The 26,533-nt window shown below is 45.9% G+C and overlaps 1 protein-coding gene across 1 annotated transcript in view; it reads right to left on the minus strand.

Annotated features, from left to right (window-relative positions):
- Positions 1 to 787: 787 nt before the first annotated feature.
- Positions 788 to 26,533, minus strand: part of SENP3 (SUMO specific peptidase 3) — a 33,601-nt gene continuing 7,855 nt past the window's right edge. Inside the window, exons 2-11 of the mRNA XM_030186907.1 lie at positions 17,650 to 18,797; positions 15,992 to 16,246; positions 9,945 to 10,056; positions 9,008 to 9,155; positions 8,137 to 8,184; positions 7,807 to 7,884; positions 5,924 to 6,061; positions 5,685 to 5,769; positions 3,250 to 3,300; positions 788 to 1,529 (exon numbers count right to left, since the gene is read on the minus strand). Coding sequence (XP_030042767.1) covers positions 3,281 to 3,300; positions 5,685 to 5,769; positions 5,924 to 6,061; positions 7,807 to 7,884; positions 8,137 to 8,184; positions 9,008 to 9,155; positions 9,945 to 10,056; positions 15,992 to 16,246; positions 17,650 to 18,784 — 2,019 coding nt within the window. The 5' untranslated portion in view covers positions 18,785 to 18,797 and the 3' untranslated portion in view covers positions 788 to 1,529; positions 3,250 to 3,280. The remainder of the gene's footprint in view (positions 1,530 to 3,249; positions 3,301 to 5,684; positions 5,770 to 5,923; positions 6,062 to 7,806; positions 7,885 to 8,136; positions 8,185 to 9,007; positions 9,156 to 9,944; positions 10,057 to 15,991; positions 16,247 to 17,649; positions 18,798 to 26,533) is intronic.

Consider the following 26,533-nt stretch of genomic DNA (forward strand, 5'->3'; position numbering starts at 1 on the left):
ATATACATGGGCCGAAGCCCAAGACCAGCACACCTCAAAACTTTTTTTTTTTTTTTTTTTTAACACAAATCCTGTAGCTATTATCCTTTATTATAATTTTTAACAGGGCCAAACCGGTACACTCACCAAAGAGGAGCAGGCTGCACAGACTCGCCTACCTCTGCTGGGAGACTGAGAAATACTGAGCAGGTCAGGGTTGCAAAGTCCCTTATACAGATGTCAGTAGTGCTCAGTCTCCTTCTGCTGGTAGGAGTGCATATAACCCATTCGTCACGAATGGTCTGGAGCAGGACACTAAGGAAGGTGAGGTTTGTAATGTCTGATCCTGGCCATTACATTGCAAGTCCCATAAATGCGCCAAGATGGGGTGGTCAGAAATCCAGCACTGTCCCCAAATCCTCAGCCTGGAACTGGGTAACGTGACATCTCTGTCGTCTCATCTCGTAGGCTTTACTGTGCAGAACCTGTACTCGGTCTATATCCTTCCGTCACCTCTTATGTACTGGTTATGCATCTGCCTAGGAATATTATTCCTCTGGCCTTATTACATAGAGTTTTGCTCTAGTTAAACTGTGAAGGAAGCTCCGCAGAACAGTAACCTCAGGAAAGACTGGCTAGAACTAGGCTACAAGGGGGGGGGGGGGGGAGTTCTGTATTCTTGTTCCATGCTGCACACACTTCGAATAACCACAGCTTTTAATCGGTGAACAGAGCCACCTCAAACACAAAGGACTTCCTTCAAAAGGATTCATCAGTTCTTTAAAAGTTAATACCCACCAGACTGCAATACCAAAAGGTACAGGTTTATTGTTATTCAACCACGTTCATCAATCATCCCCACAATATTTTTTTTTTTCATTTTAATATCATGACAAAAAAAAAAAAAATACTACAGAAATTCTTCTTCAAAATCCAGAAACATTTAAATACGAAAAAAAAAAAAAAGTGTGGCAAGGAACAAAAAAAAAACCAAAACAAAACAAAACAAACTATAGGAGTCCTGATATTTAAGTTAGAACACCACTACACCAAAGATTTAATATTTCTTCTTAAAAATAAAAAATAAAAAAAAGGGAGTATAAGGGAGACGTGCGTCTTGAGAACTTGGGTGGTATTTATGTAATGAGTGCAAAATGTGGGGGGGAGGGGAAGTGTGTGTGTGTGTGAGAGAGAGAGACGTTATCAAGGGTTTGTAGGGAGGGTGTGTAAGGGAAGTTATGTCTGGGTAGAACATACGGTTTATGTACGTACTGAGTGCAATACAGGAGGGAGGAGGATGGAAGGAACTTGTGTAGGAGTTCTGGCCTGGTCTCCCCAGTTCCAAAAGTCTGAGAATTAGGCAGTCTCAGCCTGGGTTTTTTTTTTTTTTTGGTCTTCTCCAGTAGGCGGATGCTGTATTGGGCGGCTCCCTCCCCCTATCACACTGTCAGCTTGCAGTGACACAGCTCTTTGTAGATCAGGCGCCTCAGCTTGGGCATGTCCTGCTGTGTGAATGTGAAGGGTCTGTCCATGGCCAAGAACTTACAGTACTAGAAAGAAAAAGGAATACGACATGAGGATTTTGAAACAATCCCACTGCCTACATATGCGTACACTAGTAGACCAGGCCTGTCACAAATGATATGTGTGGGGATGCTGTCTCAGCCTCTCTCCCCACCACTGCTACAGACCACTGCACTCCCCAAACTGCCGTCCGCTGTGATGGGCTGCACATTCAGCAGGCTGGCCCCTGTAAACCATCACCTCCCCTACCGCAGCTAACCTCAAGGCAAGTAGACAGCACGTAGCATTCTGATGCTACATGCCATCTGCCTATATATGCTCACACAGGTACCCTGTAACATACATGTTTATAAACCCAAATTCTCATTTATATACAAGTACAGGGAGATTTTCCCTGGCATGTTGTACAGGAGTTTTCAAATAAGTTCTTAATTTAAACATCTGAGAAAAATGTGTATGCAGTCAGCACTGGAACACAGCAAGAGAACCCATTTCTTGCACCTGAATTGCACCATGTTTTCCAAAAAGAAAAGGTGGACAGTCTGAACTGGGTACAAATAGATTAACTAATGCTCATAGGGTCAAGCAGGATTAGTAATGCCCGATGGCTCTGGACTACAACACTCCTCTCAGTGCCCAGAAAATTACAAGTTCTTCTGAGCAAGTTCCAGCCTTCCCACCTATGCCTCTCTGGAACAGTGGAGGGACACCCCCTGTGGGCCGCTGTTTCCCCCTTCACCCCTATCTCACATAGCAATTCAACAGAAAAGAACTTAACAAGGATCTGGGGTTCCTAGCCCATTATAAACCATAAAGCTGTATTTCTCTGTTGATCACCCCACCCCTCACCTATCCACACCCATCCTGTTAGAATATCAATGATATGCTTTGATGTCCCCATGCATACCTCCTACCCACCCCCATCCTCCCACCCTGTCAGACTGTCATAGTAATGCTTGAATGTTTTCACTTATATACACTGTCAGCTAGCACATTTGCTTATATCCGATCTGAGGAAGAAGGGCAACCTTCGAAAGCTAATCAAGAAATGTATTAAGTTATGTCCAATAAAAAAGGTATCATCTTATTTTCTTTTCCATGTTTTATTTTGTTTGATTTCTATAGATTCTACATGGAATGTTGCTATTCCACTAGCAACATTCCATGTAGAAGTCGGCCCTTGTAGATCAGCAATGTGGCCGCGCAGGCTTCTGCTTCTGCGAGTCTGATGTCCTGCACGTACGTGCAGGACGTCAGACTCACAGAAACAGAAGCCTGCGCAGCCTTCTACATGGAATGTTGCTAGTGGAATAGCAACATTCCATGTAGAATCTCCAATAGTAGCAACATTCCATGTAGAATCTCCAATGGTATCTATTTTACTGTCATAGTAATGCTTGAATGTTTTCACTTATATACACTGTCAGCTAGCACATTTGCTTATTTCCGATCTGAGGAAGAAGGGCAACCTTCGAAAGCTAATCAAGAAATGTATTAAGTTATGTCCAATAAAAAAAGGTATCATCTGATTTTCTTTTCCATGTTTTATTTTGTTTGATAACAGAAAAGAAGGAATTTCATGGGATTTTTTTTCAATCCTTCTCACAGCCGCAAAATCATGGGAGACTAGAGACCACTGCACATGATACAAGAAAACTGCCTGTTCTGGCTAAGCTGGAGATCAAACCCTCAGCTCCATAGCCTTCAGTAGAGACTAGCCTGCCCCGCCATCCCCCGCACGCTCACCTGTAGTACAAATGCGCCACAATCACTGTCATTATTCTGTCGGGCAACATTCTGGACAGGGGGGGAAAAAAAAAAAGGCATGCAAGTCAGACCCAGATTTTAAATAAACGTAATTTGATTACTCACAGATAAAATACAGCATAAGCAGTGGTAGTAAAAACATCTGTCCTCTCTCCCTTCCATGCGCACACAGTACCTCATTACAGCAGCAGCGCAAACTTCACACACAGTGCCTAATACAAGATATTTGCTGTTTACTACTACTACTACTACTATTTAGCCTTTCTATAGCGCTACAAGGCATACGCAGCGCTGCACAAACATAGAAGAAAGACAGTCCCTGCTCAAAGAGCTTACAATCTAATAGACAAAAAATAAATAAAGTAAGCAAATCAAATCAATTAATGTGTACAGGAAGGAGGAGAGGAGGGTAGGTGGAGGCGAGTGGTTACAAGTGGTTACGAGTCAAAAGCAATGTTAAAGAGGTGGGCTTTCAGTCTAGATTTAAAGGTGGCCAAGGATGGGGCAAGACGTAGGGGCTCAGGAAGTTTATTCCAGGCGTAGGGTGCAGCGAGACAGAAGGCGCGAAGTCTGGAGTTGGCAGTAGTGGAGAAGGGAACAGATAAGAAGGATTTATCCATGGAGCGGAGTGCACGGGAAGGGGTGTAGGGAAGGACGAGTGTGGAGAGATACTGGGGAGCAGCAGAGTGAGTACATTTATAGGTTAGTAGAAGAAGTTTGAACAGGATGCAAAAACGGATAGGGTACAGCATGGGAGGCAGCACTGCAAACTTCCCTTACACACACACACACACCTTTTGTGAATGCTACTCATACCCATGCGGGTACGCAATGATCCATCCCACTCCAAATTTAGAACAGGCATACAAACCCGGCCGGCCAACCTTCAATTGTCATAGGCTGCTAGAGTTGCCTCTACTTTTCATTTCTCCTATCTAGCTGGTTAAACTTTTCCCCCTCCCCCCTCCCCCCATTTTTAATACAGTCCAACAAAAGGGCTCAGAAAATGGAAAAACTATCTCTCTATATAAAAGGCAACACCAACGTTCTATGAAGCCTCCAGCCGGAAGTGTGAAGGGGGCGAGATATCCGGTTTCCCTATGAGTGTCTGCCCCGCCCTCTCTGTAACACAGTCAGTGAAGGAAAACAGCAGAGCACGAAATCAAATCGCTGGCTCCGTAACAGTGAAGGACTCAGAGGGGGGAGGGGAGAGAGGCCAGAGGGCAGGGACACGCACACTCCCACATGCACACAGAAGAAAACATTGCTAGCCCCCGTTTCATTTGCATCAGAAATGGGGCTTTTTTACTAGTAAGCAATAATCACAATATACAATGGAAAATCCAACAAGCCCATATTACCAATTAAAGAAACCGTATAACAATTACACATCCTATATAATAATTTGCACCTCCAACGTTCTACGCCTGGATGCCTGGGTTCGTAACACAATTCCCATTGGTCTGCCTTCGCGTCGGAATGTGATGACGTCAGAGGGAGGACCAATGAGAGGGAAGGGAAACCAGCGCCGGCTAGCCACAGAACCTTTGGAGGTGAGGATTCAATGGCGGGAGAATTGCCCCTCCCTCCCCCCGTCCTCTCCCCTTCTCCTCCTCTACGAGTTCCATGCCCCCCTCTCCTACGAGTTCCAGACCCCCGCGCCTCCCTCTGGTCCCGCCCTTCCGGAAACAGGAAATGAGGGCGGGACCAGAGGCAGAGCTGAGACAGAAAGTAAGGCAGGCTGAAGCGCCGTGCCTGCTCGACTTTCACTGCTGCCGCCGGACCCCGAGGTAAGAACTTTTAAATTCAGGCCGGCACGCAGGAAGGCGAGGGGCAGGCGGAGGACTGGGAGAAGAGGGCGGGCAACGCAGGTCCGGCTGCCACTCGGAGGGGAGAGGGAGAGAGGCGCGGGGGTCTGGAACTCGGAGAAGAGAGGGGGCATGGAACTCAGAGGGGAGAAGAGAGAGAGAGGAAGGTGTGGGGGTCTGAAACTCGGAGGGGAAGGGGGGCAAGCTAGAACTTGGAGGCTAACCTTGCTAGCGCCCGTTTCATTTGTGTCAGAAACAGGCATGTTTTACTAGTTACTAATAATTAACAACATAACTAGGGTTTAGGGTAGATAAACCTTTGTTTTAGTCATTCCTTTCTTGGCATATTCTGCCACTCTTTTCTTTCCTGTGATCACTGGCATTCCTTTCCTTTGAAATTTTTAATGTAAACCACCTTGTTTGGCTTGAAAGGCAGTATATAAAATCGGAACGAACACATGCGGCCTCACCACAGAACAAACATAGCACATGCCACCAAAACTTAGTTACACGTTATCTAGCTATGGAACGGGCAAGCAGCACTACGAGCTGCCCACTCGGACACTGCTCCAACTGTATTTTCTGTTCCCAGGCATCCCCACTCACCATTTTGAAAAAAACCTTTCCAACCATCGTAGAAATCCGGCCGGGCCTTCTTCACCGCCTCAGCCTGCAAATACTTTGCAATGTGCTGGCAAACACGAAAAAACAAAGGAAGAAAGCATTTGAAGGTAGCCTGTTTCACATAAGAAGCAATTTGTTCCTGTCTCTAAAGCAAAATGAGGATTTCTAGCTGCAGCAACAGAAGACAAGTCACCCTTTCAGCCCTTATCCTGGTCACTCACCTTAGGGCAGCGCCGATTCAAAGTACGTTGGGAGTCAAAATATGTAATGCTCTTCTGCTTCACATTGACAGAGATGAGGGACCAGTGTACCTCTAAGTGGATGGGGATCAGCAGTAGCTCCTTGTTGAAGATGTCCACCTGTGGAAGGTGTTAAGGGGGTTTGATGTCAGCACTATGGGTAATCACAATTCAGGCTCACTGAGGGCAGGTCCAAATGGTCAAAGAATCCAAGGAGGAGGAAGAGGCAACACTGCTCATAACACTGCCTTACTGCCTGCTGATATTGAGAGGGGAAAGGAAGAGAACTGAATTTAAAAGCAGGGTGCCCGCATGCACTGGGGGGGGGGGGGGGGGGGGGAAGACTCCCCCCTTCAAAATTGAATTCATAAGAATATAAGCATTTCCATTCTGGGACATACTGACGATCCATTAAGCCCATTATCCTGTTTCCAACAGTGGCCAACCCCAGGTCACAAGTACCTGGCAAGATCCCAGAAAAGTAAAACAGATATTATGCTGTTTATCCTAGGAATAAGCAGTGGATTTTCCCAAGTTCATCATAATAATGGCTGTGGGTGTGGTGTTGAGTATTCCCTCAGAAATTACTGACGGGATAAGAGACAAATCCACCCCCCCCCCCCCAAAAAAAAAAAACCCCAAAACAGTATCAGTCAATACACACCCTCTAGATCAGTCGTCTTCATTCATTTTTTATGCTGGGGCCACTTTGGACTCTCATGAGCTAAAGAAGAGCCGCCAAATATCTTCCCATGTGGGGCCATGACACTGCTGACCAGTGTGTGTCAATAACATCCACCCCCCCCCCCCCCCACCTTCAAACTTCATTGAAGGGTATCCTCAAGGTTGCAAGCATTTCTAAATGCATTCTCTTTTGTCTATTGAGAAATGCTTGTCCTTCAAGCATGCAGCTCTTCCCCCCCCCCCCCATCCACTTTCCTCTTTCTCTCCTAAGCCTGGGCAGAGAGGCAGAGTAGCAGGGCAAAACAAAACAAAACAAAAAAACACCTCACACCAGAAAGACGTGGGCCGCTACTGCCCCCCCCCCCCCCCCCCCCCCCCCCGGGGCTTTGCATTGAAGAACGTTGCTCTAGATCTGTGGAGAAGTAGCCTAGTGGTTAGTGAGGCGGACTTTGATCCTGGGGAACCGAGTTCAATTCCCACTGCAGCTCCTTGTGGCTCTGGGGCAAGTCACTTAACCCTCCATTGCCCCTGGTACAAAAATAAGTACCCGAATATATGTAAACCGCTTTGAATGTAGTTGCAAAAACCTCAGAAAGGCAGTATATCAAGTCCCATTTCCCTTTCTCCCCCTCTCCCTCCTTACTTTTGGGCCTGCTCCTTCTTTAGCTGCTGGCTCAGGAACAGAGAAAGCTCAGGGCATGGATCCAGCACTCTTGTCACAGGCTCTGCTCCCTCCCCTCCACCCGTGTTTCCTACTAAAACATCAAAAATCTGTGCTAGAGTGGGGCATCCGAGGGGCCCAAGAATGTGCACGGGATCAGAGGCCCTGACTTGAGCTGACTGTAGTTGCTATTTCTGAGCCAGCGGACAGAACACTGCAGTAGCACGAGTAGGTCCGCCCTAAGGCATGGCTGTGGCAGCTTTCTGACACCTATCAGATTCTGCCACCTGAGACAATGCTTATATCTAAATCCAGATGTGGGAAGACCAGGTTCTCTTATACGATAATGGAAAATGCCTGGCTCCTCTGATTCACTTGTGGTTGCCCAGGCCACGAGAGCTCACACCTTACAAACAGGAACATATATGGAAATCACAGTTGAAAGTGGGACTTCCCCCCCCCCCCCCAAAGGAATCCAGATTGCAGGAAAAAAGTCAACACTAGGTCTTCCACAGCTTACGTTTTTTGTCCAGCGCTTCACACCATCATAGCCTTTGGTCCGGAGCTTGTCATAGAAAAAGCTATTAAAAAAATGGACCTACATGAAGGAAACACAAGGGAAAGAGAGGATGGGAAATATGTTAATGACGTGAGCACCTTAGCAGAACCCACACGTCTTGAACAGTGCGAATCCACTATCTAGTTCAGTTTTCCAGGCACTAGGTCTCTTTCCTTCTCGCACTCTGCAATGATCAATTCAGTATCCAGCTTTCATAACCATCCCTCTCCTCTGCCATGTTTCTATTTTTTTTTTTTTGTTCTCTAATCTTTATCGATTCTACACACTCACCTTCTCAGGCACAGTGTCCATCACCAGGTCTCCATACATATTCATGACCTGCCCAGGAGAAAACACAGTTACCTCCAAGAGTGTCTGTGGATCAAGCATCAATTTCATGTGTTGGCCCACCCAGCACCTCCTGTTCTGTCACCCTTCCTCCACCACTGGTTAACTGAGAAAGAAGACAACTGCCTAGTGTTAAAGAAATAATTCCTCTGGGTCTCCTTTTCCAGTTTCAAACCAAGTCCCTGAGCTTCATCATTTATGGACATCATCATCATCATCTCATGTTGGGCTGAAGTCCATCAGAGACTTCAAAAACATAGTAACATAGTAGATGATGGCAGAAAAAGACCTGTACGGTCCATTCCAGTCTGCCCAACAAGACAACTCATATGTGCTACTTTTTGTGTATACCCTACTTTGATTTGTACCTGTGCTCTTCAGGGCACAGACCGTATAAGTCTGCCCAGCACTAGCCCCGCCTCCCAACCACCAGCTCTGGCACAGACCGTATAAGTCTGCCCAGCATTATCCCCGCCTCCCAACCACCAGCCCCGCCTCCCAACCACCGGCTCTGGCACAGACCGTATAAGTCTGCCCAGCACTATCCCCGCCTTCCAACCACCAGCCCCGCCTCCCAAACACCGGCTCTGGCACAGACCGTGTAAGTCTGCCCAGTACTATCCCCGCCTCCCAACCACCAACCCCGCCTCCCGATCTCGACTAAGCTCCTGAGGATCCATTCTTTCTGCACAGGATTCCTTTATGCTTATCCCAGCATCTACCCAGTCCTTTACATTCTGAAGCTGCACTGCCCCCTTCCCTCTTCTCATGGATTGTGAGGGACTTCTGTCAGACGACGCCTCTCCCCCAGTACCTGATCGTTGAGCCAGTTCTGGCCATAGAGTGTGCCCAGGTCATCCATGGACAGCACATGACGCTTGTAGTTCACACGGTAGCCTCGAACCATGGCATTGCCTGGCATACGCTGGTAGGTCTGGATCAGCTGGTGCACCAAAGATTTCCTGGGAGGGAGAAGTCAAGGCAATGGGTTACAGTGGAACAGTACTAGGATCACTGATTTGGCTGCTTTTCATCAAAAGGTCCGCCTCACCCAAGCTGTTTCTCACTACTGCCCGCGTCTGATCTTCCCTCCCCCATGCTAGTGCCTCAAGAGAAATGAGCCTGGTGATCCCTCACATTACTGGCTCTCATCGAGGATCCTCTTCTTACGAGACCCGATTCCTTCCCTTCCTGCTGTAACTGAGGCTCCTCCCCACTGAAAGGCCTCCGACTCCTCCTCTTATGGCTTTCACTGTGGACCCTCCTTTATCTGTAGTAGCAGATGCACCTGGCTAGGTAGCCTCCCTTTCTACGTTTCAACTTTTTTTATTGATGATACTGTAGCTCATACATAGCCTTGAAATGCAACAATTAACAGAGCAATTGACATAACATTTATACAGATATGACAGTAACTTGTGTCATCCATGTTTTGTTCCCTTTTGTATCTTTTCTCCCCTCATTCCCACAAACTGCTATCACTGTACCCAAAAGGTTCACATACTTTGTCAAAGTGAACAGTAAAGAGTAATAAAATAAACATTTTTATTGCGCTAACATCACACGGGGTGTTATATTTATTAAGGTACCTTGTCTAGATTCCCTATCCCTCCCCCCTCCCACACTTTTCTGCCACGCTCCTTTCTTTTTCTTAATGGTATCTGCTACTTGGATCCCGGTAGCCTCCCTTTCTAATAAGTAAAGAAAAGAAAAATGACCATGCTGCTACAGAACAAGAGAGAGGGACTCACATGTGAGAGGAGGAGAAATCCTGCTGGAACACATCCTCCAGTTTTTCCACTACCTCCTCTGTGCCCAGTGGGATGAGACTGCCATAGGTCTGGAGGAACTGGTCCAGGATACCTGAAGGACACATCACCTTAGGGATCACAAAGCATGTCACAAATTTCTCTTCATGCTACAAAATACTTTAGCTTTACACAAATCCCTGTATCCCAAGTTCCCTACGCACATAATTATCTGTAACAGGCCCTGAGAACTAATTCTTCCTTATAAATGAGGGGGTTCTTTTCTCTTCATAGATATTTCTGTTTCTAAGCAGCTGCCAGTACCAATCTGCTGGCCACGAACACACTCGCAACAAACTTGTGTACTTTAATGCAAACTCCCAGAGGTCATATTTAGGAACAATCCATGGTTCTGGGTATAATAAGTTCCATAATCTCTCCAAGTAGTCACAACCTGATCCCAACAAGACTGAGCCTTGGGACAAGTCCACCATAGGTGTTGAAAAGTCCCTTGGTCGCCAAATTGATGCCAACACTGCTCATTCCCATTCATATGCTTCAAACACACTGGGGTACAATAACATTTATACAACATTTTGTACCCATTTTCAATAAGACCACTAGCAATTGAGGCACTCCCATTCTTTGCCTTCATACCGAGTCCCAAGCTCCTGCTCCCACTGGGTGAAATATTTTGGGGCTTCTTGTAGTATGAGGGCCTTATATAGTCCAAGATCTGGCAGACACCTCTAATCATGCAACCAATTCCAGGTGTTTAGACCAAAGTACAAAGTCCACCCTGTCTCAGGTTGTCGCCATCCTCAACTGCCTCCTATGCACGTTGGCTTGACCTTCTTTTTTTTTTTTTTATTCCCCTCAAACTAGGAAAAAAAATGCTTTAGTTACCACTGACTGCAAGATTTACCACAGTACCATGCATAATCTCAGAACTGCGGCCCATCAGCTTCAGTTGCTTCATTACCACCACTCTCTCCTACAAAAGCTGGTGGACATAGCACATTCTCCACCACCAGACTGGCAACACAGGTAAACTTGGAAGATGTATTGAGTCAACTAACAAGTTAAAGAGTGATAAATCACGTGGGCCGGATGGTATACACCCCAGGGTATTGAAAGAACTCAAACTTGAAATTGCTGATCTGCTGCTAGTGATCTGTAACCTGTCGTTAAAATTTTCCTTAGCACCTGAAGACTGGAAGGCAGCCAATGTGATGCCGATTTTTAAAAAGAATTCCGGGGTGATCCGGGAAATTACAGACTAGAAAGCCTGACTTCAGGGCCCGGCAAAATAGTGAAACATGGTTTAATGGGACAGAGTCAGCATGGTTTCAGCCAAGGGAGGTCTTGCTTCACCAATTTGCTTCATTTCTTTCAAGGCATAACTAAACATGTCAATAAAGGTGAGTCGGTTGATGTAGTGAATCTAGATTTTCAGAAAGCTTCTGACAAAATACCTCATAAAATTAAGAAGTCATGGGATAGGAGGCGGTGACCTTCTGTGGATTAAGAATTGTCGCCGTATCTCAAAAATGAGTGACCAAAATGACAGAACTCCTCCCATATAAGGCTAAAGAGGTTAGAGCTCTTCAGTTTGGAAGAAACGGCCGAGGAGGAGGATATGATAGCGGTGAAGGAGCAAAAAAAAAAAAAAATTTTTTTTTTCAGAAAATGGAAAAAGGATCCGAATGAAAATAATAGGAAACAGCATAAGGAATGGCAAGTCAAATGCAAAGCCGATAAGGAAGGCAAAGAGAGACTTTGAAAAGAAGATTGTGTTGGAGGCAAACACACATAGTAAAAACTTTTTTTTAGGTATATTAGAAGCAAGAAGCCAGCAAAAGAATCATTTGGACCACTAGATGACTGAGGGGTAAAAGGGGCACTCAGGGAAGATAAGGCCATAGCAGAGAGATTAAATGAATTCTTTGCTTCGGTCTTCATTGAGGAAAATGTGGGCGACATACCCGTGCCAGAAATGGTATTCAATGCAGACGAGTCAGAGAAAATGAATCAAATCTCTGAAAGATCTACCAGAGAGAAATAACAAAAGTTCATCACGCACTTACTTAAATCTTCATTACCCCGATTACAAAGGACTTAAATACAAACCAATACATGCATCCAGCTTCTCATACATCTGTACACAACTATGGAATGAATTACTGACCACTTTGAGAACACATGACCTGATGACCTTCCGGAAATTACTGAAGACTTATTTGTTCAATAAAACGTACAAAAAAGATCCGCCATAAAAAACCGGCACCTAAACTTCACCAGATTCAAGTTTAATGGAGCTTTTCAAATTTGTTTATCCTAACTTACACCCAAATTATTGAACATTATATCTTGTCCTGTTATCATTATGTTACGTTTTATCTATTTACCCACTTCTCATTATACATAATTTTCTGTGCACCTTAACTGCAATAAGGCTGAAATTGTTATTCTGCTAATATGATTACCATGATATTCTCATGCACCTTGTTATCTATATTCTGACTAGCCGTTAAGCCCGTAAAAACGGGCAAGATTTCCAGCTACCCTTCTCGCCGCCGCTCCCTCCCCCCTCCGTGCTGGGCCCCCTGCACTGACCTGACAGCACCTTTCACCTCCGTGTGAAAGCGCTGCAGGCAGCAGCAGATCGCTCTGCTGCTGCCTGCAGCGCTTCCATACGGAGGTGAGAGGCGCTGTCAGTGCAGGGGACCCGATACGGAGGAGGGCGGGAGCGGGGATGGGGGGGAGGGTGGAGTTGGTGCGCGCGATGTTCGTTTCCAGGCGGCAGCATCCGACAGTGACTCCGACTCCATTTCCCTCTCTGTTCCGCCCTCTGACTTGACGCGAGGGCGGGACAGAGAGGGAAGTCTCTACTGTGCATTTGCAGGTGAGTCGGTCACTTGCCGTTTATATGTTTGATTTCCTTATCCCATTAATGTGATTGTTGTTGTATTATATTGTAAGGCACATTGAGCCTGCAAATAGGTGGGAAAATGTGGGATATAAATGTAGCAAAATAAATAAATAAATAAAGCTGTGTAAACCTGGAAGATGTAATGGGGCAATTTGACAAATTGAAGAGTAGCAAATCGCCTGGACCAGATGGTATACATCCCAGAGTACTGCTATAACTGAAAAGTGCACTTGTGGAACTATTGTTAGTAATATGTAATTTATCTTTACAATCAAGCATGGTACTGGAAGACTGGAGGGTGGCCAATGTAACACTGATTTTTAAAAAGGGTTCTAGAGGTGATCCTGGAAATTATAGACCGGTGAGCTTGACGTCAGTTCCGGGCAAAATGGTAGAGACTATTATAAATAACAAAATTACAGTGCATATTCAAAATGCATATATTAATGAGACAAAGCCAACATGGATATAGTGACGGAAAATCTTGCCTCACCAATCTATTACATTTCTTCAAAGGGGTGAACAAACATGTGGATAAAGGTGAGCCGATCGATATTGTGTATCTAGATTTTCAAAAGGCATTTGACAAAGTACCTCATGAAAGACTCCAGAGGAAATTGAAAAGTCATGGGATAGGTTGCATTCTATTGTGAATTAAAAACTGGTTAAAAGACAGAAAACAGAGTAGGGCTAAATGGTCAGTATTCCCAATAGAGAAGAGTAGACAATGGGGTCTGTAGTAGGACCGTTGCTTTTTAACATATTTATAAATGATCTAGAGATGGGAGAAATTAGTGCGGACCTTACGAGACTGGGCATCCAAATGGCATGCAAAGTGATGCATGTGGGAAAGAGAAGCCAGAACTATAGCAACGCGATGCAAGGTTCCCCATTAGGAGTTACCTAGATCCATTTACTGATCGGTGTCATCCTTGATGTTAAGTCGAAACTCTCTGATCAGTGTGTGGCGACAGCTAAGAAAGCAAATAGAATGTTAGGTTATTAGAAAGGAATGGAAAGCAATGATAAGGATGTTATAATAATGCCTTTATATCGCTCCATGGTGCAACCGCACCTCGAGTACTGTGTGCACTTCTGGTCACATCATCTGAAAAAAGATACAGTGGAATTAGAAAAGGTCGACAAAAATGATAAATGGGATGGAAAAATTTCCCTATGAGGAAAGGATAAAGCGGCTAGGGCTCTTCAGCTTGGAGAAAAGATGGCTGAGGGGAAGATATGATAGAGGTCTATAAAATAATGAGTGGAGTGGAACGGGTAGACGTGAATCGCTTGTTTACTCTTTCCAAAAATACTAGGACTAGGAGGCACGCAATGAAGCTACAAAGTAGTAATTTTAAAACAAATTAAAGAAAATATTTCTTTACTGAATGTGTAATTAAACTCTGGAATTCGTTGCCAGAGAATGTAGTAAAGCAGTTAGCTTAGAGGGATTTAAAAAAAAGGTTTGGATAGCTTCTTAAAAGTTCATAAGCCATTATTAACATGACCTTGGGGAAAATCCACTGCTGATTTGTAGGTTAAGCACCATAAAATATATTCTACTGTTTTGGGATCTTGTCAGTTACTTGTAACCTGGGTTGGCCACTGTTGGGATACTGGGCTTGATGGACCTTCGGTCTGTCCCAGTATGGCAAACGCTTATGTTCTTATGTGTACCAAATTCCAAGTGGTATGGAGCGGGTGGAGGTGAATCAATTTTCCACTCATTCAAGAAGTACAAAGACCAGTGGACGCTCAATGAAACTGTATGGAAATACTTTAAAAACAAATAGAAAGAAATGATTTCACTCAGAAGTAGTTAAGCTCTGGAACTCGTCGATGGAGGATGTGGTAATGGTGGTTAGGGTATCTGGGTTTAAAAAAAGGTTTGGACAAGTTCCTGGAGGAAAAGACCAGTCTGTTATTGAGATGGACATGGGAGAAGTCACTGCTTGCCCTGGGATTGGTAGCATGGAATGGTGCTACTAATTGGGCTTCTGCCAGGTACTTGTGACCTGTATTGGCCACTGCTGGAAGCAGGATACTGGGCTAAATGGACCATTGGTCTGACCCAATATGGCTATTCTTATCAAAAACAGGAACAGTGCATCACTTCAGAATGTGACAAGCGTACTGACAGATTCAAAGCTATTACCACAGAAATGCACGAACCTTCCTATATAATAATTCTCACCTCCAACAGGATGTGCTGGGATTTGTAATCATTGAGAGACATTTGCACGCACTGCTTCCATTGTGTTCAAACCTCTCTTATACGTAATTCATTGTGGATATGCTGAAAACCTGACTGGCTAAGTGTATCCCGAGGACTGGGCTGGGAATGCCTGTTCTAGGTCCATCTTAAACTGTGTTCAGCAATCTCAGATAATTAGCCTGAAAGAGCCTCCCAGACTGTGCAGTTACACAAACCCCTACGCTTTTTCAAACTAATCACCCAATGAAACAGGAAGGAAGTCTGCAAAGCATCCAAGGCCACCCCATCCAATATAACATTATAAACCACCATTTTCCCCACATTTACTTCAAACCCAGATACCTGTGAGAACGCCTTTAAATTTCTGCCATCAAATTTGGAAGAGTCTTTTTGGGAGGTGACAAGAGACTTTGTCGGCAAAAACATTTACTTTGAATTCCTGTGAACCCACCTTAATATCCAGATTGTCATGAACACAGTCTCTTAAGATGGTTTAATGTGTATCGTATTGACAGTATCTAAATAACAATACACAATATGGCACAGTATACAATTGAATGTGTTTACTGAAATAATTACTTATTGCTTCTGTTTGGCTTACTCTCACTGTACACCACCTTAGGTGAATTTCTTCAAAAACGCAGTAAATAAGTCCTAATAAAATTAATATGACTAATATGATAAAATGTTTTAGTAATATCCAATTACTTGTGGAATTGCCCTCTTATTAACCAGTTATCACCTCTGGCAGCCCCTCTCCCTGCATACTTAGATTATGAGCCTATTGGGGCCAAGAAAATGCCTGTATAAAATGAACGCAAACCACTTTTTGGTTGTACCACAGAAAGGTGGTATTTCAAATCTGTGACCCTTTACAAGAGGGGACCATGGGATGCTTACTCCGCCCACACGCGATGTGTTCCTGTGTCAAGGACCCAAGCTTCTCCTCCGCCAGCTCCTCGTTCCTCTCCACCAGCTGGCTCTCTGCTTCTGTCTGCGGTCCGTTCATGGCTCCAAGGGCCGGGGAGACCTTTCTTAGCGACCCAATACTGCACACATTGCTAATCAGGATGCTGCTTTCATCCTCGGTCGCTTCCAAAAGGGGGCACGGCTCGGCATCTGATGGCAGGGATGCATAGCCATTGGCAAGTGGGCCTGTGGAGACAAAGCAGAAACTCCAGTGTCTAGAGCAAACCACATTCGAGTCAAGGCATTAGTATTACTACAGTCTTTTATACCGCAAACACCACAAAGCTCGCTGCGGGTAACAATAAGCAACTGAAACTTCAGGAATTACAGCATAAAAGAAATATGTAAAAACTAGTAAAAAAGGCCCGTTTCTGACACAGATAAAACGGGCTCTAGCAAGGTTTTCCTTGGAGTGTGTATGTGAGAGTGACTGTGTGTGACAGAGAGAGTGAATGTGCGAGTGTGTGTGTGCGAGTGTGTGTGTGAGAGTGAGTCTGGGTGCAACTGTGTCTGTGCGAGAGTGTGTGTGTGTGAGAATGAGAGTGTGTGCAAGTGCGTGTGAGAGACACAGACTCTCTGTGAGACTGAGTGTATGAGACCAAGAGAGTGTGTGAGTGACTGTGTGACACATAGTGAATGTGAGACAGAGTGTGAGACATAGAGTGTGTGAGAGTGAGATAAAGACAGACTGTGAGAGAGAGAGAGTGTGTGTGTGTGTGACAGAGATACCTCCCCCACCCCCCCTCTGGTGTCAGGCCCTCCTCCCTCCCTCTCTCTGGTGTCTGAGCGTTACTGTGCAGGACGCTGAGCTCTGGCTGTGCTTCAAGGAACTGACCAATCCTATTTAATAGAATGCACCTCCAACATTCTGAAGCGAAGAAACCTCGTGTGGTTGGTCACTTCTGCTTGTGACGAACCCGGACGTCAATTCAGGAGATGGACACAGAGAGCAGAAATGCCTCAGCCATGCAGTCAGCTTCAGAATGTTGGAGGTGTGTTTTATTATATAGGATATACATAAAAAAAGACTAGTTCTGTAATTTAAGGAGAAGCAAAAGTCCATGTACAAATTTAATTCTTGGACCAGAGAAAATCAGTATATAAAGAACCAAAAAATCAAACCTGGTAAGACCAAAGGCTCTGTATCATTAATAGCAAACAGAACAAGTGCTTTAAAAGGACATGCACAAGAAAGCAGGTGTACTGTAAAGCCCCCCTGTCTATCAGCTTTAAGGACTTTAGGGCACACTGACCCTTGTAGGGGGGAAGGGAAATAAAGGGGAAAAGAACCTCAAACAATATTAAATATCTCTAACTGTAAGCCTCACTAAAGAACATCCTTCATACACAGACTCAAAGCAGTGCCTATTCTATTACAGGGTCACATAGCAAGCAAGAGCAAAGAAGAATTAATACAAAAATACAAAAAAAGCCTGCATGTTCAGCATGGAGACAAAGGCATGAAGGCACCACAGGAAAACACACAATTACCAAAGGGGTGGACAGTGAAAGGAATGAACATCTGAGGATGGTCCTTATTCCATGTGATGATATAATGAAAAGAGAGGAATCTTGAGACAGTGAGTTACCTGATTCCAAAAGCAGGCTGGCTTCTGCCCTGCTAGGCCCATCTTCACTGGAACCAATGCAGGGGGAATGGGAATTGGAGATATGGTTGAATGCATCCTGATCCTCCTCCTCCAGGCTGGCCCTGTCGAATGTGACTCTTTGCAACTCTGCGTACTTGGGGTAAAGCGAAACATCACCCTCATCTACCATAAGGGCACCCAACATACCCGAGCAGGGGACTAAGCCTGAGTCTGCCATAGCAGCCACCTGGTTCAAATTGTTAGGAGAGCGGGAAGGCTTGGCCAGTCTGGAACCTAGCACTACCTCAGCCTCACTGTGCCCCATTTCGTCAACAACCCCCTGCATGGGGGTTCCTTGCTCTGTCCCAGGGACAAAGGCATGAGGGTTTCTGTCCAAGAGAGGTGGATCACCACCACCTTGCGGGAGGTGACAGCGCTTCTTTAAGGGGCAGAAAGAGGTGGCAGAGTCCTCATCTGGCTGAGAGCCGGGGGACAGGGAGACAGAAGAGCGGCTCCGCTTGTAGCCAACGCTTCTCCAGCGGCACCGTGGCACCAGCTTCCCCCAGAACCTCCACTGGAATGTCAGCAAAGAGGGTTTGGAATAGAGAAGCCTGCGCAGGGTCTGCATTGTTCGCTTTCGCCTCGAGGCACACCTCTTCTTTCCTGTCTTGCAGGGGCCTGTCCCGCTCACCCGCTCCACTTTGCGAGTTCGCCCGTCTCTCTCATCCAGCGGGGAGCTGTCCGTAAATGGCCAGTCCCTGCTGGCTTTCCTCTGGCTACTGCGGTTTGAAGGCTTTGCACACTGAACCCCTGAATTAGAATTGTTCCAGCCAGACATCATGGGCATGTTCCACTTCTCTTCCTCTTCCTCCTCCTCCTCTTCACTCTCCGACACCTGGAAATTTCCATGGGGCTGCTGTTTTTTCAAAAGTTGAATGTGACGGGTTTGCTCCCTGCCAAAGCAGCCACCAGATTTTGGCATCCTCCGGAAACTGGCGTTGTCTGGTTCCCATCCACGAGCCAGCCGTAGCTTCTCCCTGCGACCCAGCACCTCCACACTGCGTAGAGAGAAGAAGCGGGAGCCACGCAGCCCGCTCGCAGGCCAGCGGCTCTTTCCCTGTGTGTTCTCTCTCATGACTGTGTGCGGCCTACGAAGTGGAAAAAGGCGAGAGAGCATTAGGGTAAAACAGTTTCAATATAGCAAATTCTAGCAGAGGAAATCTCACTCAGGCTCAGTAACTATTGAGTTAGATTTTTTTTTTTTTTTGAGCTAGCACTTTTCTCCTACTTTTCTCTCTCCCCCACTGAGGAGAGGATGCAGAAAGCCACACACGCTAATGGCTGAGCGTACAGTTTCTACCGTGAAGTTACCAAAACCAATGCAGTAAGCTAAACATATGCCAACTTGGAGCACACTGAACTTCTGCATTAATCGGTGTAAGCCCGCCAGATGCGTGCTCTGAGGGCAGCTAGCACTGCACACATGTCCATGCAAAACTAAATGTCAGCACACACCTATACATGTACTAGAATGCTATTCTATGGATAAATATCAGCCTTGCAACATTTTCTTACAATACCTCTGATGCTTATGTGCAGAACATTCCGGTTCATGTGCAGATATAGGGGGTCAACATTCAGTCAGAGGCAGTGGGCGTTCTGCTGACTGCTGTTGGCGTTATTCTCGATATTCAGTGCCGGCCGTGACCAGACTTCGGCACTGAATAACCGGTTTACGCAGAGATGGCTAACTCGTGGCCTTGTTAAGTCACTATTCCAAACTTAACCAGCCAAGGGTTGGCGCATAAAGACAGAACCGCATAAAGGTCAGTACTATGTACGAGGTTACCCTGGCCGCTTAAATGCTGAATATCGGCACTTAAGCAGCCAAGTGCCGACTCTGCCCCCTGAATAGCCAGCTTTCACTTAAGTACTAATTTTGAGCGGAGATAACCACAAACTCCGCCAGTTAAACTGTTTTCAATATCGACTAGATAATTTTTTTTTCTGCTTGGACTTCAGCACAGAATCACCACCTCACGTCTGTCCTGTCTTACAAACTGCAGGCAAAATTTATATTCACAGCAAAAAGAAAAAAAAAATGGTGTTAAATCCTCTCAACTAATCCTCCTACACCTCCTCAGACCTGGTAGTCAACTTCTCGTGTTGTATTCACTTTTGAGTCTTCTGTGTACTTCTCTACATTAGAGAGGAATAACTAAAAACCTAATTAATATTCATTTTCAAACACCGTGCCACAACATCTGCTCTGTGAATTAACTTCTGCGTAGAACCCCTTTCTGCATCGTGCACCCAGAGAAACACGCAGATCTTTCAGTAACCACATGGCTTCCTGCATCGGCCCCTGAATCAGAACCAGGCTGCAATCTGGCAGCACGAGTCTTCGGCTGGGTCACTGCACTGAACATTTTAGGCCACGGCTTTCCAATCCTGTCTTGGGGAACTCGCAGTCAGATGAATTTTCAGGATGAATCGGTTTGCATGTATTAGAATCATATACAAACAGATCTCATATATATTCATTGTGGATATCCTGAAAAATACCAGGACAAGTTTGGGAAGCCTGTAGGCTTCACTCCAATGCAATGACCACAACTATACCCTCTTCATCGGGGGCTGTGAACATTATCTTTGTGGTGGCCCCAGCTCAGCTGACCAGGAACTGAACAGGAGCCAGTTCACAACGCAGTTCACACAGCGCTTACCACCGGTGCTGTCAAGCTAGCCCTTGATCAGTTTTCTGGTTGCTACTGCCAGCCGACACTGAATTCTGTGTTAAGAGACAGAAACTGAAACCGTGTGAAAGTTTTCAGCCGAAACAGGCACTGCGGGCCGAAGCCCAAACCAAAAAAACTCAAGTTTAGTTGTGTGAATGGGAGCCAGCGAGGGCCGCTGGGGATTGTCAGAGTTTGCATCCCTCTGCTAAACCCACAATATTCAAGCCAGAATAATGAAAGACCTTATTGTACCCCCCAAGCAAAATAACCTCCACACACACGTGGAACACGGCTAATAAAAACTGAAGCTAAAAACGACAGTGCTTTTGTACCACACTTGTCGTGACAGCTGACTTCATAACTCCACAGAGGGACTAATGTGTGAATTTTATTTTTTTTTAACTGGCAACCATCACGTGGAGTCCCCCAGGGCTCATCCCTATCACAGATTTTTTTAGGACTTCTTTGGGTACCATTTAATTAGAATGTGATCAGCACCTATAATCTTAGGTAGATGACATCTTTATCTTACTTCCAGTCCTCCAGGACAGAAACTCAACTTTTACTAAAATCAGAAATCATGTTAAGATAAAACAATGGGCCCTATGAAATATGCTTAGTCTGAATGTGAACAAAACTAAGGTGTTGTAGTTTAACAATTCAATTCTCTTATAATCCTTCTAAATGACAAATATGTTACTGTGGATCACTGTTCTTGCTGTGTTTTTGGACTCTTCCCTTGCTTTTGAAATATAGATTAAGGAAAAAGTCGGTCTTACCTGCTAAATTTTCTTTCCATTAGTCCTTCACACTATTCCAGAACCTATGGAATAATTGTCCCTCAACCAGTAGGTAGACATACAGGCTTATTTTCGAAAGGGATCGCCAGCGATCTTCCGACACAAATTGGGAGATTGCCGGCGATCTCTTAATTCCGGCCAAATCGGTATTATCGAAAGCCGATTTTGGCCGGCCCCAATTGCTTTTTTCGTTGCCGCGCCGGCCAAACTTCAAGGGGGCGTGTTGGGAGGGTAGCAAAGGCGGGAAGGGGGCAGGGCGTGGTTACAAGATGGCCGGCTTCCTCCTTATAATGGAAAAAAAAAAGGCCGGCTCGAACGAGCATTTCGCCGGCCGGACTTGGTCCATTTATTTTTAGGACCAAGTCCCAAAAAAAGTGTCCAAACTGACCAGATGACCACCGAAGGGAAATGGGGATCACCTCCCCTTACTCCCCCAGTGGTCACCAACCCCCTCCCACAAAAAAAAAAAAAAAAAATTAAAACATTTTTTGCCAGCCTCAAATGTCATATCTAGGTCCCTGACAGCAGTATGCAGGTCCCTGGAGCAGTTTGTTGTGGGTGCAGTGCACTTCAGGCAGGCAGACCCAGGCCCATCCCCCCCCCCACCTGTTACACTTGTGGTGGTAAATGGGAGCCCTCCAAAAAACCCCAAAACCCACTGTACCCACATGTAGGTGCCCCCCTTCACCCCTTAGGGCTATAGTAATGCTGTAGAGTTGTGGCCAGTGGGTTTTGGGGGGGATTTGAGTGGCTCAGCACCCAAGGTAAGAGTGCCATGCACCTGGAAGGTATTTTTTTTTTTTTTTAATTTTTTTAAGTGCCCCGTAGGGTGCCCGGTTGGTGTCCTGGCATGTCAGGGGGACCAGTGCACTACAAATGCTGACTCCTCCCACGGCCAAATGCCTTGCATTTCGCCGGGTTTGAGATGGCCGGGTCCGGTTTCCATTACGGCTGAAAATCGGGGCCGGCCATCTCATCTCAACCCGGCGAACCTGCTAAAAATCCCGGCTTGCGATTTGGCTGGCGCCAAGCATATTTCGAAAATACGCTTGGCTCCGCCTCTTTGCGGAGCCAGCCTCGAAGATGGCCGGCCAGCGATTTGGCCGGCACTGTTCGATTATGCCCCTCATAGAGAACTAAAAAATGAGCAGAGACATATTTCTCTTGGCTTCCAGTCCAGCTCCTCAGTATATACGTAGGCAAGCAATAAGGAGAAACTCAGACTAAACATAACCTTAAACAACTCGCTACCAAACACTCACTGGACACACAAACACATGGACCTCTCAACTTGTAGAGAACAAGAGATAGGCAGGAAGCACCATGCAAAGTGATAGTCGTTATTTGACCCATTACTTTGCACCCAGTAAACATCTCAGAAACCTCAGGTGGACCTCTGGAATACTGGAAAGGACTAATGGAAAGAAAATTATCAAGCAAGACCTAATTTCTCCTTCCATTACATAGCCTTTGGGATGTTCAAAGGGAATCCCTAGAGTGGGTGGGATCCTGGCACCTGCCATCCTGAGAACCAATGCCCCAAAACTGACTTCCGAGCACATCGCGTCCACCCTGTACTGCTTGGAAAAGGAATGCAGCGTAGACTATGTTGCCGCCTTGCAAATATCTGCTGGAGACAGTAAGGCAGTCTCCACCCAAGATGTCGCTGTACGCCTCGTAGAATGAGCCTGCAAGGCCTAAGGAGCCTGATTCCCTACAAGCAAATAAGCTATCGTGATAGTCTCCTTCAGCCATCTACCAATTGTGGGCTTGGATGCCACGAGGCCTCTGCTTACCAAAAAGCAGTCTGTCTGATTAGTGAAACTCATTCATGACTTCCAGATATCTAATGAGGACTCCATACACATTGAAAAGCTTCAAGGAAGAATACAGAGCCTCTTTGTCCTCTCTGTAAAAAGATGGAAGCTCCAGAGATTGTTTGAGATGAAATCCCAATAACACTTTCAGAAGAAAGGAAAGAACTGTGCACAAGAAGACCCCTGCCTCTGAACAGCAAAGAAAAAGCTCCTGACAAGAAAGCCTAAAGCTCTGAAACCCTACGTGCCGACACAACAGCCACCAAGAATGCTGTCTTTAGCATAAGATCTTTCTAGGTGGCCTTCTGGAGTGGCTCAAAAGGAGGCTTTTGAAGAGCCCAAAGGACTAAATTAAGGTTCTATTCTGGACACAGCGTATTAAAGGGAGGCCGCAAGCGGCCTGATGCCAGCAAGAATCAAACAATATCCGGGTGAGCTGCAAGAAACATCTTCTGTAGTCGACCCCTGAAACAGGCCAAAGCTACAACCTGAACTTTTAGAGAACCCAATGCCAATCCTTTCTGAAGACCTGCCTGGAGAAACATTAGCATGTTTGCTATCTGAGAAGAGAAAGTCCATGATCAGAACACCAGCCCTTGAACGTCCTCCACACCCTCACATATGCCATGGATGTAGAGCATTTCTGAGCCTGTAGCAAGGTAGCAATAACCTTTTTGTTATCAACTGAGCCCTTTCAATGAGCAAACTGTTAAGACCAAAGGGGCATGGATCCTCCACGAGCACTGGATCTTGCTTCTGTAGACCACGTACCTGTGGAAGATGGAGAGGATCACCATCCAGCAGTTGAATCAGGTCCGCATACTGCGGCCAATCCGGGACTATGAGAATTATTTGACCCTGGTGCAATGCGAACCTTTTTAAAATGCGGCCTACCATGTGCCAAGGAAGCAAAGGGAATAGGACTTGATATACTGCCTTTTTGTGTTTTTTTGCAACTACATTCAAAGTGGTTTACATAATATATACAGGTACTTATTTGTACATGGGGCAATGGAGGGTTAAGTGACTTGCCCAGAGTCACAAGGAGCTGCAGTGGGAATCGAACCCAGTTCCCCAGGATCAAAGTCCGCTGCACTAACCACTAGGCTACTCCTTAAAGAAATACAGTAGATGTGTCTCTAATCAGGGCTGCGGTAGGGCATTCCTTTTTGTCGCCATTAAGTCCACAAGTGGAGAGTCCCATTGGGCCACTATCAGCTTGAAAACCCTGATAGTTCCAATTCTCTTGGGTCCAAGGAGTGCCTGCTGAGAAAGTTCACCTCCAGATTCAAGGATCCAGTGATGTGAGCTGCTGACAAGCAGATTATTTGCCACCCAACCCATGAGGCAGGCCACCTCCACTTTCATCAGATGGCTGCAGGACCTGCCTTGCTTGTTAATATAAGCCACCGCTGTCACTGTCAGAGAAAACTCAGACTGAGGCCCCAGGAAGCGAAGTCACGCAAGGCATTCCACTCTGCCCAAGCTCCAGAGATTTCTGTTCCATTCAGGTGCCATGTGGAACTTGTAATGAGCTCCTCAACCCGATTTGCTGGTGTTCATTGTCACTACCTCCCATTGTGTTATTGGAAATAGAACTCTGGCAGTCAAATTCCTGGGCAACAACCACTGCATTTTCCGACAACCAGTATCCAAGAACATGAAGGCCGTACTTTTGTGACACCAGAGACCAACAGCTGAAAAGAGACTCCTGTAATGGCCGCATATGAGCCCTTACCTATGGCACTACTTTCATTGCTGCTGTCAGACCCCAAAACCTGGACATAGTCCCAGATCCTGGGCCTGCCTTGACTGAGGAGATAGTGAATCTGTTGAACCAACTTCAACCTGCTACATTCCGTGAGGAAGATCCTTTCCCTTGCCGTGTCAAACAGAATGCCCAGATACGCCAGCGTCTGCAATAGAGTTAGTTTGCTCTTCTCGAAAATGATCACCCAATCCAATGACTGCAAAAGATGGCCAAATTTTTCTGTTACCACCACACTGTCCAAAAAGGATGAAGCACAAATGAGCCAGTCGTCGAGATACAGGTGAACTCTAATTCCCTGGCACCAAAGGAAGGCTGCCATCTCCACCATAACCTTGGTAAATGTACCGAAGGGTAAAGCCCTAAACTGAAAGTGACAGCCCAGCACTGCAAAACGTAGAAAATCTCTGACATTGCAGCCATATGGATATATGCAAGTACGCCTCCTTGAGATCGAGGGCTGCGAGAAATTCTCCCGCTTGAACTAAGATTATGACTACTCTTAGTGTTTCCATGCAAAAGCGTGATATTCTGAGGCAGCGGTTTAGACCTTTGAGATCTAAGACTGGATGAAAGGTGCCTTCTTTCTTTGGGACAACGAAGACAGAGTATTTGCCTTGTCCCTGTTTCACCTGGGAAACAACAATGGCCCAGACCGCCAGCAAGGAATTTAGAGTGGCCTGAACCTCGACCGACTTAGTTCCCTTTTGACAAGGAGAAAAGCGACAGGGAGGGAGAACTCCAACTTGTAACATTCTCCAAGAATATCCAGAACCCATTGGTCAGACGTGATTTTGGCCCACCCCTTCCAAAACTCCTGAATATGTCCTCCCAGCGGAAGAAGAGGAGTGGATCAGCCTTGCATCATTGTGAAGCTCGAGAGTCATTGGGCACTCTAGCTGAGAGGACTTCCTGTCTGCACAAAAGTTAGTTTGGTGTGCCAGAAACTCTGACCATATTGATGATGACCAGGCCGGTATCATCTGCTGTCTTGAAACCAAGATCGAGAGCCTGATGACCAGCTCATCCTCTGGCAATTGCTGTGGCTTAGTCTCCCCCAGTTCTTTCACCAAGTTACTAAATAGCCACTTGCCCTGAAAGAGCAGTTTAACTAGACCTGACTGACGCTGCCCAATGCGCAGAGTTGCCGACATGCCATGACACCCAAAGACATACTGCGGGCAATAACCCATAACGTGTCATAAAACAGCATCCGCCAAGTAGGCCAACCCCACTTCCAGCTTGGCATTATGGCACCCGTCCTGTGTTGCGGATTGCTGATGCCACTCCAGGCATAGCTCTAGTCATGATGAACTGCACACTATTGCTTGAAGGCCCAAAGAGGCCATTTCAAAGGCTTGTTTCAGCGAGCCTTCTAGCTTCCTACCCTGTAGGTCATTTAGGGCAATGCACCCTTCCAAGACCAAGGTGGTCTCCTTAGTCACCACCTTAAAGGATTCCACCCTGGGAAGCTGCAATTTCTTTCACCTATGGAACCAATGGGTAGAGGTGAGCCATAGCTCTTCCCAGTCTCAGCCCCATGTCTAGTGAGACCCAGTCTACTGTAATCAGGTCTTGAATGTCTGGATAAATCAGAAAGGTCTTAGAAGGACCTGTAAGCCCACTCATGATCGATGAAGATGAAACTCTTGACGCTGAAGCAGAAGGTTCCTCAATGGAAAGCTCCGCCAATACCTCAGAAATAAGAGTAAAGAACTCCTTTTTATCAAACAACCTCAGTACTTTTGGGTCATCCCCCTC

Source organism: Microcaecilia unicolor, chromosome 14 (genome assembly GCF_901765095.1).
Source record: "Microcaecilia unicolor chromosome 14, aMicUni1.1, whole genome shotgun sequence".
Classification (NCBI taxonomy): domain Eukaryota; kingdom Metazoa; phylum Chordata; class Amphibia; order Gymnophiona; family Siphonopidae; genus Microcaecilia; species Microcaecilia unicolor.